The sequence below is a fragment of the Contarinia nasturtii genome, unplaced genomic scaffold, assembly GCF_009176525.2.
Source record: "Contarinia nasturtii isolate CC-2019 unplaced genomic scaffold, AAFC_CNas_1.1 Cnas_scaffold_1037, whole genome shotgun sequence".
Taxonomy (NCBI): domain Eukaryota; kingdom Metazoa; phylum Arthropoda; class Insecta; order Diptera; family Cecidomyiidae; genus Contarinia; species Contarinia nasturtii.
In genome coordinates, this window is record NW_022198383.1 from 6,850,399 (window position 1) to 6,869,318 (window position 18,920).

Below are 18,920 nucleotides of genomic sequence, written 5' to 3' on the forward strand. Positions count from 1 at the left end.
GACACAACACTTTATGCCCATTGCAATGTATCACACAACGAATGTGAATGAAGCGAAATACAAAAAAACTAATATTCGCTAAGAGAGGAGACGAAAAAAAGGAGGAGAGGAAAACACAAAGGTGTTTCAACGTGTATCGTGTTTATCTATATTTACGCTTGCTATTAATGTTGCTGTAGCTGCTGTATCGTGTTTCGCGAACTTGTATATTTTATATTTTCGATTTTGTTTGCTTTGGAAGCATCGCGTGCAGTAAATCGTTTTCAATCGCAATCAATGGGACGAATTTTAAAAATACATCTCATTGTTTGGGCCCCGTCGAAATAATCGGTGACGAGATTCATTTTCCTTAACTGAAAACTCATTTGGAACTAAATGACATTTTGATGCGTGTTATAAGACACAAATCATTTCAAGTCAATCTCAATAAATTGGATACTTGAAATGAATGTGTTAAAACAAAGAAAAAGACAATGTTTCGTATTTACACAATTTAAAATTAAATTGTAAAGATACCTGATTGGCTTAGAATTTAATTGACTGGCGACATTTGGCAGCATTAACGGTTTTTATTCGAAAATCTTTTGCCAAACATAGTATAAATGGCATAAATCAATCACGAGGTCCATCAAAACCGATGAGAAAAAACATAAAGACAAAATTGATACGATTGAACGAAATAAGCTTAGATATTCTAGAGTTAAAGTAATATGTACCATTGTACGTGGTGAAATTACGTAAACAGCAGTATAAGGTCACTATCACTACCAGTCGGTTGTATAATTTATAGAGCACATACAATTCAATCTCACATCTACTTTGGCCACAATTCGGTCCATATGGTACCATTACATTGAAAATGATCGTGTTGTTTCAACTTCAATTGATACTTTTTTTTATAAAACTATAGACTCTGGCTAGAACCTATTTTACAATGGCTTAATGCCAACTAAAGCAACTATAAATAATACATATTTCCTTTTAACTCAAATTGTGTAAAAAATATTTGGTCTTAAAGTCAATCGAGCCATGGATAAAAAGTATTGGGCTCGGTATGAAATGCTAGAAGGCACGAAATTTAAGATTTAAAGAAATTGAATTCGGGTAAATTCGATTGGTAGTAAACATATATTTGCCAAAGAAACATTCAAAGTGAATGCAACTTTGATATTTCGATTTCTTCGATTTGGCAACATATTTATGTGTCATTCGTGTGCGATTGCGCAGACAAAAAGAGCATAAAAATAAAGAGGCTTACGTACGCAAGCTGACTTTTCCGCATGGAACCGAAATTTTGGGAATAAACTGAAATCATGGTCTTTGTATGGTTGCAGTAACTTAAATTACCGTGAAAACTTGTAAATATTATTTTCTTATCAAAATAAATAATCACACCAAGTTTAAAGAAATTTCAATCCAAAAAATAGCCTGTTCAAAGTTTCAGATCATTACGGTACCACAAAAATGAAACTTTTTGTGGATTTTTGTATGAAAAGTGTGTGAAAAATTGCATCTTAAAACTAACATCAGATTCGGGTTTATCCCCCCCCACTATACATTCATTCAGCGTTCAAATTGAAAGAATATCATTTTAAGGCATTTTTCTCATAAGTGCCTCTTCAGAGTCTAAGTTTTACACCGATCAATCAATGTCGTTGAAAATTTGACCAGATTTATTCCTCGTAGTGCCCAATCATCCCGTGAAGTCACATTTTGAATTTCATGTCTGAGCACGAAACCATCGTGTCACCAAAATGGTTGAGAAATGATCAAAAATGTATGGATGTGGGATTGTGGGTACTCCATTCGGACCAAAAAAAATTACACCGGTCAACAGATATTGCTCAAAAACTAATCAGCACGTCTCCTAGTAGTCCCAAATCATCCTGCAAAGTCAGAATTTGAATTGAGTTTTTGGAAAAGGATTTATCGTGTTAACAAATTTTGGCAACACGCCACAGGACACAGGACACAGGTCACAGGTCACAGGTCACAGGACACAGGACACATCACACACAGCGACGCACATTAATATGCCCCAAAATCATCTCCAATCGTGTTTTCTACATTAAATATGCATAGAAAACATGTTTTGGGATGACTTTAATTTTTTGGCCTAATACAATACCTTCCCTACACTAGGTGTGCGGAAAAGTAATAATGTGAACTTTAACTTTGTGAAACAAAAAACGGTGTGCGCCGATTTGTTCCCTTTTCCAATTCGAAAATTCTCAAGTGACTTCAATACTTGTCGAATCACAAATTGGTAACAACAACCACGAAAAAAAAAAAACATATCGATTGGTAATTTTTCTCAATTATTTCATTTTTGCAGAATGATACACATTCACAAACGCTGCACACCGTGTATGAATTCGATGAATTTTTATGTTTAAAAAAACGCCTCCACGCGACATGGTCGCAGTTGAAATATGTGGAAAAGCTTCACTTCATTGGTGTATGCTTTGAAAGACGAAAGAGAGCAATAGAGAGAGAGAGAGAGAAATACCCATTTTCAATAAAGTGACAAAAAACTTAAAATGCCCAAGCCAATCTAATGTGTATTAAAATATTATTCATGGTCACCGATTGCCGTTTATAAATAATTGGCGTTTCTTTTTTCTTATGTGAAGTACGTATATCAATTCTAATTTATATTCTTTGTACGTGATATAATTAAATCGACAGAAAGCGTACCTTTAGGTGTGCGCTACACGCTCGATGTGTGACTCATATTAATAATTAATATAAGGAAATAAAACGAATGGCAAATTGCCCGCGGATAAATTTGTAATTTGAACTTTTAATCCAACTTTATTTCCAGGTGCTATTGATTACAACATTTTTGACAACTATCAGTAGTTGCAATGCTTGTATTGTAACAATTGTCGTTAAATGTTCATGGATACAAAGAAAAGAGTTCAACACATTTTATAATACGTAGGTTGCTCCATAATTTTTTTTAAAATGGTACTTATAGTGTTGCCCGATGTAAACCATTGTCATATTCGTAAAGTTTGATGTTTTGGTATGTATTCGTGCCCTGAACCTTTTGTCGTACGAACGCTATTTGTATTGTTTACAGTGACTGGTAAACTGCGACTCAACAAAAAAATGAATTTTACACGTGAAGATTTTCGTAAAATGATTTACTACGATTTTCGAAGTAAATTATCTCAACAACAGTGTTTCGATCGACTTCATTTGGCCTTTGGCAATGAAGCACCAACCCTTCAGACAATTTATAACTGGTACCGAGAATTCCGTTGCGGTCGTAGTTCGCTCAAAGACGAGTTTCATACAGGTCGTCCAAAATCGGCTGTTGTGCCACAAAACATCGATGCTGTCAGAAAACTGATTATGGAAGATCGTCATGTGACCTACCGTGAGATTGAGGCATCTTTGGGCATTTCATCCCACAGCATACATACAATTTTGCATGAACATTTAGCCGTAAAAAAGATTTGCTCTCGTTGGATCCCACATAAATTGACCGATGAACAAAAAATGGCTCGTGTGAGTTGGTGTAAAGAAATGCTCAAGAAATTCAATCGTGGTGCTTCAAAAGACGTTAATAAAATCGTCACTGGTGACGAATCGTGGATATATGCCTATGAGCCCGAAACGAAACAGCAGTCGACTGTATGGGTCTTCCAAAATGAAGATAACCCAACGAAAGTTGTTCGAGCAAGAAGCACTTCGAAGCGAATGGTCGCCTGTTTTTTCGGGAGAAGTGGTCATGTGGCAACCGTTCCACTAGAGGATCGTAAGACCGTCAATTCTGATTGGTATACCACCATTTGTTTGCCCGAAGTGTTTGGTGAAATAAGAAAAAACAACCACCGTCGCAAAATAATTCTTCATCACGATAATGCGAGCTCTCACACATCTTTTCAAACTACTCGATTTTTGACCGGTCAAAACATCGAACTGATGGGTCATCCACCGTACAGTCCTGACCTGGCACCCAATGACTTTTTTTTGTTCCCAAGCGTGAAGAAAAAACTACGTGGTCAACGATTTTCGACACCAGAAGAAGCAGTTGAAGCGTTCAAAACACACGTTTTGGAGATATCAGTTTCGGAGTGGCACGAATGCTATGACAAATGGTTTCATCGAATGCAAAAGTGTATCGATCATCTCGGGGAATATTTTGAAAAACAATAAAACCATTTTCGACAAAAAACAACTGTGTTATATATGTTTTTAAAAAAAATTATGGAGCAACCCTCGTAACTCGCTAATTTGTTTGAGTTTGTTTGCTGAATAAAAATGGCTTTTTAACTGTTAATATATGTTAAACAACGGCATTTTAATTGGTGTCGTTCGTGTGTGCCATACTACCCAACAAACATTTGTTGTGGCAAATTCATCCATTATCGGGCATATGTTGACGGTCAATATTGGGGTTGGATTTGTGTGTAGTTTCAGTCAATTTTACCGTCAAAATGGAAAGGAAAAAAAGAAAAAAAAAAAACAATTCAGTTAGATTGAATGCAAAAATAAACTATCAATTCAATAAAGTACTCACCTACGGGTTCTTTTATATTCCGCACAGCCCTAAATAGGGACCCGTACTGCGGTCAAGGGTACAATAGAAATCCTTGGATTTAAACTATTCACGCCTAGTAACTAACAAAATTGTTAAAATATTCTTCTTATGATTATTGTTGATTTTATGCTGTCTATCAGTTGACATTGTTCGCATGGTGTGGATTGTCAGGTCTCTTCAACGAATCGGGCAATGGTATGCCAAAAAGACGACACATTCCTATAAAATCAGAAATAAACACAAAACATTAATCAATTAATATGAACACTGAACACCTAACGCTCTGCTCTCTATTCTCAATTTAATATTAATACAATATACAATTATGCACATACCTTTGAATAAAATATTCTTTGCGGCAACAATGTCACGGTGCCAAATGACTACGTGCTCAATCATGTCTTCTGGTGCAGCATCACCCAATTCATGGTATTCTCGAGTTAATGACCAAGTTTTGAAGATAACTTTTATCTTTGGCACTAAACGCTCGATGTTCTCACGATCTGGATTGATTGCTCTCTCTACAATTCGCTCTTTTTTAAGCTCTTGTCTGCTCAAATTCGTCACAATTATCGGTGGTAGTCCAACAATCGGTTTTGGTATGCAATTTCGACAAATTTTGAATCGATGATTTTTGGTTTCTCTTGGAAATCGCTCGTGACAATTGGCACACGTTATTGATGTCCCCCATTCATCTTGAAAACTGACCTTTGTGTGCTCTTGTTTCTTGAAGCTGGTCGCCAATTTACGCGTTCCTGGGCATCTTTTCCGCTTCTTTATGCCCCATGGCCGATTTGGTGCCATTTCTCCAGCACCAATCCAAATCCAAGACGGTTTGTTGTTCGTTACCCGCATGGCAACTTTATCACTTGTTTTGGTAGCCTTGATGTGGTGATCGAGATCCAATCGTGCATATTTTCGAGTCGCATATGCTTGCATTCCCATTCGTAGCATTTTGATGCGATGCAGAATGTACGCTTTCCATGTGGATCCACGCGGCGATGGTATCACTGGGTACGACTTGAAATCCATTTGTTCTTCTTCAACAAACCACCAGGTCAACCGATCAGCCTTCCGATCTCTCTTCTTCTGCTCGGTTTGCCAATGAAATCGTGGATTGGATATTTTAATGTTTTCCTGTTAAATAATAACGTCAAATTTCAATCACGTTCCAAAAAAAAAAAACATTGTAATAACAAACTTAACTTACCTCAATGTTTGACTTGATATGGCGGCGCACAACGGCCACCCACGTTTTCTCGTTCGGATCGATGGCACTAGCATATGTCATGTTGTTAAATGTGGCCTGCTCCGAATTTTCCACCCAAGCCTTCGCTGGCTTCTCGTACAATATTGACACGCAAACACTATTGGTGATGATTTGCGAGTGAAACCGCTTCTGCTTGCCGATTTATTTGATTTTATCCATGTCGAAAACCAAATTCCACAATTCATCTCGATGGCCGTACAAGTAATAGTCCAGTGTGTATTTGTTCATTCGATTGGTCAGCGGATTGCGAGAACTTGGCACCACTCCTAGTACAGTGTTCGCCAAATAATACATATCTGTCATATCCAATCGAACGTTTTTCAGTTGGAATCGGCATAACGGGACAAGTGCGAAATTGTTCACTTTTGGCGGTCGATTGTTCGTTATCAATCCATCGCGACGGAATGCATGCCATTGTTGTGCATATTGATGAAACACTTCGATTTGGCGTTGCATTTGACCGAACATCCACAGTGATTGGAACCAATTGTCCTTAACGAACTCATTGACAGTGACCGGAACCAATTGTTCATTATGAACTTTTTGACACTGCCAACCGATTCTTTCCAGTTCATACAATAAAATGTTCATCTTATTTGTTCTCTCTACATCACCATGTGTCAGATCTTTGTTACTAGTGGCGTAAACTTTTGCGTTTCGTATATCGATGCCGTCGAATTTTGATCCATTGTATTGATGGCCATTGATATTCATGTTATAATACCAGCGTTTCATTTGAAAAAACGATTCAACATGTTCTGAACAATGAGTGTTGAGATTGGTCTGATTATTTCGAATGTGATCTTGGTAGAAATAATTAAAACCATTTCCCAGGCATTCTTTATCGGGCCATTCAAAATTCTCTACACCGAAGTGTGCCTCGACAATGTTACGAAAAGCTGGCGGCATTAGTTCCTCTCTGTCGACTTTATCGGCTAAAACACCGTTAAAGCACTCGATGAAAAATGTTTTACCGTTTTGTAGAAAAAATTGTCGGTTCTCATCATCGATGGCTTCTTGAATTTTGTACAACGCCAACAATGATGCTAGTGACGAAATCAGTGTCATTTTGTAGCTTCGATGATCCAAAAACTGAATCACTCTGTCGCGATATTCTTCCCGTATGATTGACTTGACGCCTTGTTTTATGACTACAAGGTTCTTAATGTCGTCTTTCCTTTCGGGTGGACTGTATAAATGAAACGAAAACAAAGAAAAACATACACACTTATTTAAAAAAAAAACTGGTCACAAAACAATATCGCGAAATTGCATCGAAAATCCAATGAAAAAAAAAACACAGAATAAATATTAAGAAAAACAATGCTTACATATTAAATTGATCCTCTCTTGATCTTGTTCTACTCATGGTTTAATCAATCAATCACAATTTCTGGTGCTTTTCCAAATACTATGAGATAGTTATCACTATTTTCGGTTGCAATCAATTCGCATCAATTTCACAATTCAAATTGTAATTTTTAATGTGTTTTTGTTGGTTCTGCTTGTAAACTGCCTGACGAAATTCAATTATTATTATCAATTTAAAGTTATTTTTCTGACTTGATGATGAGATTTAATGGTATTTCAAATAGCTTCACAGCGCGAACGGTAACTTTGAACTAAAATGAATGCACAAATGCACCGCTATTTATAGCAAATTATTGCTGTATTGCAAAAAGTCAAGCCTCGAAAACTAAAATGACTGGAATTAAACGATTCTATTGATACATCAATATATGCAAAAAATTTACAATATTTTCATTCAACAACTCAATCACTCCACTTTGATTTGCCACAAAACTCTGCCGAAAATGCATTTTTAAACAGGAACATAACAAATCACAAACGAGAGAATTGTCGAAATGGTTTTTCTTTCAAATGTGTTTCGATGATTTGGAATATTAACAGTAATACTTTATAAATGTTCTGTCGTTTGAATTGAAAACAGAAACAGACACAAAATATTTCCGCAAATATATCCATCACATTTCGTGAACACACGATATCGTTGTATCAAAACACTGACGAAGCACATCACAAAAACAAGCGGTGATCGGGAATACTGTTGTACGGTCAAAATTCTACAGTTTGTTGCATTCGCACTAGTATTTCGTTTACAGAAAAACAAAAACACAAACACATATTATATTGTCTCTCTCACATGTTTCGTTTCTTTGTGCTGTGACATAAAAAAGCCACTGATACAATATTAGCACTAAAATCCATTTGTCTTATTTTATCATGTTGAAAACTGAAATCGGTTGTCATTTTGAATTTAATTTGTTTGAAAAAAACAACAACAACGCACATTTTCTGACCGCTAATAAGAACAAAGAAACTCGTGCGTATGAAAATTCGATTGGAAATCATGGATATACTCTACATTCCGTTTGACACTAAAATGGCCACATAATTATCTTTGTGAATGTGTGACTCTCTCTGTTGTGCATTTGTGTGTGTACAAACTTTCAATTGTTTATATGCGCGACCGGTTCAATATTGCATGTTTCAAACCGAAACACCGAATGAATTTGTTTATATCACTTTCCCTCACACACACACAAACTCTGTATTCGTAGCGATATTTGACTTTTTGAATTTGTCCAACTGAATTTTAGGCGACGGAGAATGCAATCGTATGAGATTGTTGTTGTTGTATACCAAAAATCATCTCTTTCTAAACTGGCGGCACTTCTCAGTATAGTTTTGGCCGCAATAAAAAAATCAATCCCGTTAAATATTGAATAGAGTGATTTGTTTGTTTGTGATACATGTTAAATCGAAGCACAAAAAAGTCCTTTGCTACATTAATTCTGTTGAAAACTGAAAAATGTGAATACAAACTTTGTGTGTACTCCAGTTGAAAAGAAAACAAATCTGAATGGCAACTCATTATATTTCGTTGTGATTTTGTGTATTGAAACATTTTTGTCAATACACTGTAATTTTGTCGATGTGTGATGTTCAATATTCAACTGATCCTTGCCTTCTTAATGATGCTGGACATATGTATGAATATAAGTGATACAAAATGCAATCAAACAGCGAAAACAGTCGATAGAATTGTTGATATAAATTTTATGTAAACAAAATCGAACATTTGAATCTCATGTTACACATACTTTCATTCTATAAACGAGTAAGAGTCAGCAAAACGCGCATTGTATCAATACCGTTGTATGCTTTGAGATTCAAACAAAAACGGCAACACATTTGAGTGAGTTTGAATGAGACTGAAAGACTAATAGGAGAAATAAATTGTAAAATGTTAACGTAATAAATGAACAATTTTATTGGAAACTATGCATATAATCAACTTTCCATTGACACGAAAATTACCACCGAAATGGGTGAAAACGTTACATTTTTCAACGTTAAAATAGATAAAAAACGTTACATTTTTGTTTGCTGGGTAATCACATTCGAATTTTTTTCCATCAACTTACCTGCTTTTGGTAACCATTGCGTTTGCTTTAGACCATAGCATAACGAAACAAGATTCAATCGCGAAGAGGAAGTGCCACGTAAACATCGCATCAAACAACAAGATAAGGTTCATGTAACCGCTGTGAATAAAAATAGGAAATCTAATGACAGAGACAGTGAAATAATACAGAAAGTTGTCGGATATAAAACTTGCCGGTCGATGAAGATATGGTTCTGCTATGTATCGCTAAATGACAAACAAGCCGTATGTTTCAGACGCACGCTCATTTAAAAGCCACGTGCACTCGCACTCGCACTCGCACTCATACTCACATTGTCAGCTGGCGATGCATCCAACACGGTGAAAGAAATTGACACAACGAAAGCAAATTTAATGTGCAAGTCACTAAATGGCAAACGACGCTCGATTGCAATTATCTCGTCGTCGCAATCAAATCATTGTAATATCTATAATGGCTATTAGTCAGTGAAGCAACCAGCTTTGCCTCTGCGATGTTATTTAATCAATAATTTTTATTGAAAAATGAAGAAAAATGTGTGTTTTCATTTTATCGAAATGCGATATTAAATAAAGAGTCTTACGGGAGTAAGACGAACTTTTCCGCACGGTGGTAGTTGCGTATTTTATTAAGAAAGTTCAAAATAATATTTGCTCGATTCTTCAAGTCTTTCAAGTGGCGTAAAGTTCGATACCAAAAAATATGTTTCAACTTTGGCAACGAAATATTCTTTAATTTAATAGCAGAAGTACCCGAGAAAAGATTTTTCACACTTTCATGATGAACCCATTTGTACGACATTTGAAAGTATTCTATTTTCTAACAAAACACTATAAAAAATATGTCAGACGTTAATTTTGCCATAAAGATTATTTTTGAAACACTTTTCATAACTAAAGTCACAACAAATTTGGATTTTTGTATGGGAGCCATGTCTGTATGCTACCTTAATGGCGTGAAACTTTGCACAGGTTATTTTTTTCACAAATAACATTCGGAGGGTTTGGAGAAATTTCAACCAAAATCAAGAGTACTTCCCATACAAAATATTCGTTTTTGAGCCAATTGAAAATTTTGTATGGGAGGTACCCCTAATTTTAATTGAAATCTCTTCAAATTTTCAGAATGTTATTTTTTTGTGTAAAAAATAGTCTTGGCAAAGTATTAAGGTAGCATACAGGCATGGCTCCCATACAAAAATCCAAATTTTTTGTGATTTTTTCAAGGAAACTGTATTAAAAATTGATTGTATCTCAAAACTAACGTCGGATTCGGTTTTCTCGTGCCAAAAAACCCCCCAATACATATTTTTGAGTGTTTATTATGACTACATTAAGTATGACTTTTGGACGAAAATTGGACTCTTTTTCATAGGTATCACTCCAGGCATGGAATTTTTTTCCATCAACCAAAGTCGCTCAAAATCTGATGATTTCTATTCCTGGGGACCCCCAATCATCCCGTGAAGTCCGATTTCGAATAACTTTTCTGGGTGGTGAGAAAATCGATGGACAAATTTTGCGTACGGCGGACAACGTACGACGTACGACGTACGACGTACGACGTACGACGTGGAAGCGACCCACAACAACCATGCTCAAAACGGCCTGATTCGGGTTCTCTGACCTCAGAAACGTCCAGAAAACATGTTTTTGAAGTTTCGTAAATTTTGACCTATTGCAATACTTTCCCCTTTCACACTAGGTGTGTGCGGAAAAGTAAAAGAAGAATGCTGAATTCAATTGAAATTCAAAGAGGTTTCAATTGAAATTCTTCATTTTTCGCTCCATTTGAACGGGTTTATGATTCAAACAAAACGGCAGTTAATGATCAATTATGGCCAGCCAGTTTCTTTTACATTCACAACGGAAAAAAAAAAGTTATGGTCATAGCAAAAAAACGGCACAAAGATTGATCAAATAACAATCGAAACTGAGAGAATGAATAAACGCGCACACTTGGTGATGGTTCGCATGCAGTGAAAGTTTCAACATTTTTTTAATTCGATCGCACACAAATTTGCAAGAGAAAGAAAAGTGGTTTTTGCCAAGTCATTTCTTCGCCATCCGAACAATATATACATATCTGCATTTGCATGCATTTCGATAAAAGCAAGCGCATGGAAAAAAATGCGTATGTTTACTTTTCAATCGGAAGACACGGTCCAAACATTCAATAAACAATCATTTAAGTAAAGCGAAAAAGAAATAAAACGTAGTATGTAATTTGAATAATATAGGTTCTGAATTATGTCAATGGATATTTTCTTCCATTTTGGTCTCTCTTTTTCGCGCACTCGCTCGCTGCACCATCAGGGAATTAACAAAAATAAATAAGCTATCAACAACATTACATAATTGTCTGAAGGCACAAGAGACCCAAACACACAGCCATTCAATTGAATTGATTAAACGGGAAATTAATCATACAACAGTTCAAAAAAATGTACGAACCACATGGTGCATTCCGGATGACATGCCATTTTTAATGGCCTATTGATTCGAACAATTTAATCAGTTCTTTTTGCTTCTCTTCTTCGACATCGTCATCAACGAATCGCCAAAATTGATCGGTTTGAAACTTTACATAAAAGAAAAATCGAAAGAGACAAAAAACGAAGAAAACCAAATCGTCGCGCCTGTGTTAAATAATTTTCAGAAATATAATAAATAATCTTACAAAATGAAATTACGCTCATAATTTTATGTGGTGTGATCTCAGTCAAAAGAAAAAACGAAAAGAAAAACATTTTGAAATTGCTCTGCGTAGAGTTACTTGCGGACGGACCACGCAAACGACAACACGCTTGCATTACAAACTTACATTTTATGTACATGCGAATGTAATCAGACGCAAGAACAAGTTGAAGAGAAACTTGAAAGACTATGCAAAATGGACACGAGAGAGACACATACCATCGAAATGACAAGCAAACAACAACAAAAATTTCGATGCTCTCTTTGCTTGAATTATTCAGTGGCGCTGTAAATGAACAATAAATTGTTTACAGAGAAGAAAATGAAATAAGACGAGTCAAGAATAACGACACAAAAAAATGCAAAAGAGATAAAAAGCATTCGGCTGTTGCCGTTGAAAGAGAAAGTTTTTCTTTGATGCTTAAATTTTAATAAATTAAGCATTAATTTTTTTTGGTGCATTGGATTCTTTGTGCATGTATCTTGTCTCTTGTTGGCGAAGATATGTGGCTGTCGTGTTGTGAGTTTTATTGTGATTATTATGTCGAGTAATTAAGTGGATGCCACCTTAAATTGGAGGTAAAAACAACCATTTGATGCATCCGAATTTAGCATCTTAAGCTACATTTCATGCTTGCACTTTTATGACGTCCAATTAATGATCGTCGCTCTGTGAATGTTTGTCATATTAATGGTAATTATTAAAGTTTTAACCCGGTTTTTTTTGGCGAACGATAAAAATTCTGAAACAATTTCTTAAAATATCATTTATATTAGTAACATGCGAGTTAAATGAGATTTCGTTTTAATGAAACCACTAAATAACGCGTGTTGGCGCAAAATTACAAACGAGGAACCATAATTTGCATACCCGATGATATAAAACAATGTTTAAAGTGTCGAAAATGGTTACATTTCATATATTCCCATTGTAATTTAAGTATACAGCATATCGAGAATCAACGGTCAACATCAAGAAGTTATATATGACATAATGGTGATGTAAAAACCTTCGGTAACAAATGTAAGCGTCCAAAAAATGTAAAATAAAGTGCAACATGAAAATGTTGCTTTATTTTGTTTTTGATTTTTCTAGTTCTAAAAGTGAATGTCTCTTCGGAGGATTTGTGAAGTGAACTGTTTTATTGGCAGTCGTTTAAAGAACTATTCGATCGCCATGTGTTCGCTTATTTGTGGCAATTTGAATTAATATTGAAATGTATCTGAAGCGCAGAGCTGTGAAATTTTTGCATTCAGTTTTATATATATATATATGCAAATACAAAAACGTAATCTTATATGGTCGATATAAAAAAGGAATGCCGCTGTATTTATTCAGGTTTACTTAAAACAACGGCCATCTTCAATCATTCAATCATGATTTAATTGAATTTAACATAAAGCTTATTGGGTTGGCACTTAATTTATTTTATGTTCTCGGCATGACAAGCCATCCGACTGCCAATTGAAATAGACAACGCTCGTTTTTCATGCAATTCCAACGGAAGAAAAACGTTTGAATTTCTCGTTTTTTTCCACATTGCATTCGAATGCAAATGAGGCAAATGTTTGTTAAATGAGTGTGTGAAGTTGGTAAATTTATAGCTTGCAAAGTTTTTCGATCGTTTTGCTCGTATGATTTCATATTTAAGACTTAAAAACAGTAAACATATGAATTCAAATGAAGTTTTTTTCTAAGTACGATCTCAATATCATCGCACACGGTCACAACTTTTTGTCGGTGTAAATGCATTTAGTCAGAGAATGATTTTATCGAAGAAATAAATAAATGCATGTTTAATTTAACTTGGTTGAGCTTGTTCATTTTGAAATATTAGTGACAGCTTAATCTCCTGGAAAAATACAATGTACTACAAGGTTAAACATTAACTTAACATTTGAAAGGATATTATTGAAAAAAACATCTTCAAACGACTTCATTGGAACGAACAGACGGTGAGAAAATTAATCACTCATATTGGAATCAAATGCGAAGTCACGATTTTTTACATTTGGTTGAATGGATATGGAATATGTATTGAATCGTATTCTAATCAATGTCACATTGTTGGACAATGCACGTGCTCAGCCGATATAAATGAATCTTATTTTGATCAAACATATTTTTTTCTCAAATTAATATCTAACCAAATAAGATTTTTTGCTTGTCACTTTGTCCAGAGATGGATGTTATATTGGCACAATTTCTGAAGTTGAATGGAGTAAGCGAGAAAAACTTACGAGAAGAAATGAAAAAGTGTACTTCGTAAAGTACTTTCCAAAATTCCAGCAATTCAAAAGAATTTTCCAGAGCCTATTTAGCGCGCGCATTTTACAATGTACATTAATGACTCATTTAATAATGAGACCCAAAGAATTCCTATAACAAGAAATCCATTCTTCTATTCATACAAATCTGGGAAGGTAATTACGACCTCAGCCATTCAATGCAAAAGTTGATCTGCTTATAAACCTAGCGAGAAGTATTGTTCATTGGAATATTCAAATAGCATCAAAAACGAAATTTTGATTACACCCAATTTTTTGGAAAATGTGAAAACAATTATTCGATTTTTTCAAGTGCAAAATAAATTGTTTATTTTTCGGATATTACATGAGAAAAGATATATACAAAGATCAGAGTAAAAACACAGTTAGACGCTTAAGAATAAATTCAAAACTTTCTCAACCCAAAAAAAAATCAAAGAAATACCCTTCACGTTCGCAATGCTAATTGATTTATTTCTTACAAAAAACCAAAGTAAATCCAACATAATACCCTCCGAAAAAATGCTTATGTCGGATCAATCTGATATTGTGACAATAAATTGCTTGATTGATGTTTAATGTACAATTAAATTGCACTAAAGTTACTAAATTACATTTAAAAATCGATCAATTTCCATTACCATTAAATGTTAATTCAGTTGTAAAGAAGGTCTGGTGCAGGATGGACGGTGACTGAGAAGGTGAAATATATAAATGCGCTTCGTTATATCAGTATATAAGTACAATTGAATTCATTCGATTTTCATCATCGCCATTGTCATTATTGACGACAGTTGAATGTTTGTTCGCAACATTACAGTAATTTTTACTTGCCATACAATGCCACTCCATTTAATCTACGAAGCAAAGTATCGGCTTTTGCAGAAAACAGCATACATTGAATTGACGTGACATGCTACAACCAAACAAAAAAATCATAAATTTATATGACATTAATTGTGAAATCATAGAAACTTTGTAAACCATTGCAGAAAAAGAAACGACCAAACATGTGCACTGATGCTAATTTAAAAAAAAAAATCCCATAGCTAAATTACATCTGAAGTGATTTATAAGAAATGTCGGTGATTTATTGAAAATATAACAAAACGAATCTCTCTGTGTACTACTTTTTATGACGGCTCGACCAAATTATACATACGATTTTATTGAATGCTAATGTAAATTGAACGGAAAAATAAATTTGGTAAACGGCATCGGAACGATGAACATGACTTTATGCATATTTCGACATAAATTCGTTGTGTTCGTAATTGAAAGGAACAAACAATCGAACGAATGATTGAATTTCAATTATTGTATTTTGAGCGCGATTCAATTGTGTGTCTATTTTGAAAAGTTCAGAAAAGTTATTTTCAACGTACCACACACGGTCTTCATCTCGTATATTATATTTTATTCGATTTACCTGAATATTCACGAATCAGCTTGGCTTGTGATATGTAAGCCAGAGAATTATATATTTGGCGTTAACATCTCAATAAATATATGCAGTTATGCACGGCACGTAATCTATTTAAAATAAATGTGTTCAATAAGGTACCAAAAACACTAGATGCGCCATTTGATAGGATGAAACTCTTTTGAAGATGAACCGACATCGAATAATTTGCTTATACGCTTCTTAATCAAGTAAGCATTATCGATTTTGATCGACAAATGGCGGAGAAGTCAATTGAATAAATCGTATAAATTTTCAATAAATCTCAATATTGATGAAATTTGCTAATAAATTAGCTTGATTGAATTGTTGACTAACTGTGAAATATTTTCTCTCAATTTTTGACATAACACCTTAATTATATATTTTTGGGAAACAGCCCATCGCATTCCATGAAATCGATCAAAATGGACGACGCTACTTTTTTTTATTTAAAAACTATGCAGTATGTGCAACACCAGATCGACCCACATCTGAATGTAACCGAAGGATTAAGTTCACAGCACTTGTTTTGTTGTAAATTCCAAACATGATTTAATTTGATGAGATGTGAAAACATAAAAAGTGATCAATAAATTCATCTCTGCCACAAATAGTCGCTTGCATAAGAAGTGCGGCGAATTTTCTTGATGAGACACAAACAAAAAAACGCGATAAGCGTGTCGACATCTTCTACAAAACTATACATATTCATGCTGAAAATTAATACTTTTTCGTCTTTTTTATCACTCGCAGAAAGCGTTCGCTTTTGAGACAACTTCCATAAGTCGATAAAGCCAATAAATGCATGTTATTTAATCGAAACAAATCATATATCGAAATATTTAAGCTATTTCTAATCTCTCCCATGTCGGTCGATCATCGTGTGGGTCTTTTTTTCTCATTTTAATGTGCCGATAAATAAAATGGAATGCAATATGCGCCACGGCATAGACAATAGATGGAGGAATCATGAAACGATGTGTGATAGTCAATATAGCCTGTCGATATCGATGCAGATTTGCAACAATCTACAATGTCATTTCGAAGATAGAAAAAAAATTGTCGTGCAATAACGTCAAATGTTGATATTATCTATGCTCGCTGGCAATTTTCATCATTCCAAAACAATAAATGTCGATTTTCACATAATCGATTGAAAATACCGCAGAATTGCCAAACCAACTTCTTTCATTTGTTTGCGAATGAATCAATCTAATGAAACGCAGTTTGGTTTTCGTAAAATTCTTCAATTCATTAGACTTGTATTGCTTGAAATTGTGATGCATGCAACATTTATATTTGATGCATTCTTACATAATCCATAAGCACACCATTGTATAGGCATTAATAATTCATAATTTTTTTTCTCTCTCTCCATATCTCGATGTCCATAAAGAATGGTGAAAGATTATGAATTCAGCCTGAGGCGATTCTCTTTTCTTTTACTTTCCGTTTAAATATCGTTTTTGTGGCTATCCTCTGGAGTATAATAAATTAAAAATGCACACACATTTACCTGAATTTGCCAATCGATCGATCGATCGATCGTTCAACATGTAATAGAGAGTCAATTAGTTTTGACCCAAACAATAAATTCATTCAATTTCAACATAAAGCTATTATCACAAATACACCGTAGGAACGTGACCTACAGCAATTTTATTGTTATTAACAACGTTATGACTCAATCAATCGTAAATTTTTTAATTTTTTTTCTAACACACTTTTAAAAATGTTTCACTAGATGGCGCCACGACTACGTGATCATGTGCATGGTCACAAAGTTTCGAAGTTGAAAGTATAAAATGGAGGACGGTGTGTATATTTCCTTAGTTGGGTGTACTGTTCAATTCAACTGTGCAGCGATCTCTATATGTGATCTTGTGTGGTTCAGTTATTCGATGAAATTTGAATAATTTGAAACTGACTAGGTTCGGCTTAGTCCTCGAATGAACAAAGAATAATATTTTTCTAATCATTTACCAAAACAAAACCTAAAAAATGTATTATTTTTTTCTCGCATTCAGTGATTTTGTCAAATGAATCCATCGGTATAATCTTACGCATCCCACTGTTGATATGCTAGAAGAAAAATCCGAGTGCAAAACAAGGAAATCGTCCGCCTATGCATTTTTGCATCGTGAGAACCGTATGTTTCACGCTACTCATATTCAAAAAAAATATCTATCTGAGACCCTTCAATGTCATCAAAAATCGATATGTTTTACTCAAGCATCCTGGGAAGAATTTTTTTTTTTGTAGACAAATCAAAATAATAAATGTATCTCTCGTTTTTTTTATTTTCATTATAAAATTGGTTTTATTTTCCATTTTGTCTTAATTGTAATTTGTTTTAAACAAGTTTGTTTCTTATGCACTATGTCTTGCTGAATCGATTCGTTTTTTTCGTGGCTGTTCTCAATTTAACTTAAAATGTATACGATGCAAGTGAGAAAAAAACGGTCATGTGATTGAAATGGAATGGCTGTGGCTTAAATACAATTAATCACAAGTCAACAAGCAATGTTTTTTGCTAAAAAAGTACAATTTTTTTGATGATCTAAATTATTTTTCTATGGTGCAATATTGAAATGGGAAAATAAATAAGATGTGTGCTTGATTATGTTGAGAAACTGGCATGATGAACAGCAACAATATTCAAATAAAATCGATGATGACTACAAAAATGGTTTCCTAGTAAATTTTGAATATTCTCGCGCTTTCTAAAAAAATACAATAAAACTTCCTTATCTCTAATAATACTAATATGGACGAGACAGTATTTAAATATTTGTCTTCTAAGGCAATTTAAATTTTAGGAACCAATTAAATTCTCTCTTACAAACTATTTACAAAATGACATTGATTTTCTTTTTCTTTTTTCATTACATATTTTCGTCACTTTTGATTCACAGTTTGTTTAAACAAAAAGGAAAAATCATGAAGAAGGGAGAGACAGACACACACACACACACACACACACACACACACACACACACATAGAGAGAGAGAGAGCATACGCGAAAGAGACAAAAATGCAATATAAATCTGTTTAAATTTATCAGACACACATTTTTCCTTTTGATGAAAAATTGCCGAAAATTAACAGAATTTTAATTTTATATATTTGTGTGTGAGAGTAAGATATAGATTGTAATTTTCAATCATTTTTATGATTTGAACGAAAAAAATCAAAATGTCGTTTTTTTTGTTTGTAAAATAAAAATTTGAAATTTAAGGC

General features: G+C 34.2%; 1 protein-coding gene across 1 annotated transcript; it reads right to left on the reverse strand.

Annotated features, from left to right (window-relative positions):
• Positions 1 to 4,532: 4,532 nt before the first annotated feature.
• On the reverse strand, positions 4,533 to 5,950 carry LOC116343711. The gene is made up of 3 exons (XM_031771923.1): positions 5,763 to 5,950; positions 4,888 to 5,689; positions 4,533 to 4,771 (listed from the first exon to the last, which is right to left on the reverse strand). Exons 1-3 carry the CDS (start codon positions 5,841 to 5,843, stop codon positions 4,689 to 4,691), a joined length of 966 nt encoding a protein of 321 aa, XP_031627783.1. The 5' UTR covers positions 5,844 to 5,950; the 3' UTR covers positions 4,533 to 4,688.
• Between the last annotated feature and the right edge of the window lie 12,970 nt (positions 5,951 to 18,920).

What these genes read in the sequence shown, in the direction of transcription:
- LOC116343711 (XM_031771923.1), bottom strand. Translation starts at nt 5,843, where the DNA reads ATGACATATGCTAGTGCCATCGATCCGAACGAGAAAACGTGGGTGGCC. An exon ending in ATATCAAGTCAAACATTGAG is followed by an intron (nt 5,690 to 5,762) that starts GTAAGTTAAGTT and finishes ATTATTTAACAG; the next exon opens with GAAAACATTAAAATATCCAA. An exon ending in AAAGAATATTTTATTCAAAG is followed by an intron (nt 4,772 to 4,887) that starts GTATGTGCATAA and finishes CTGATTTTATAG; the next exon opens with GAATGTGTCGTCTTTTTGGC.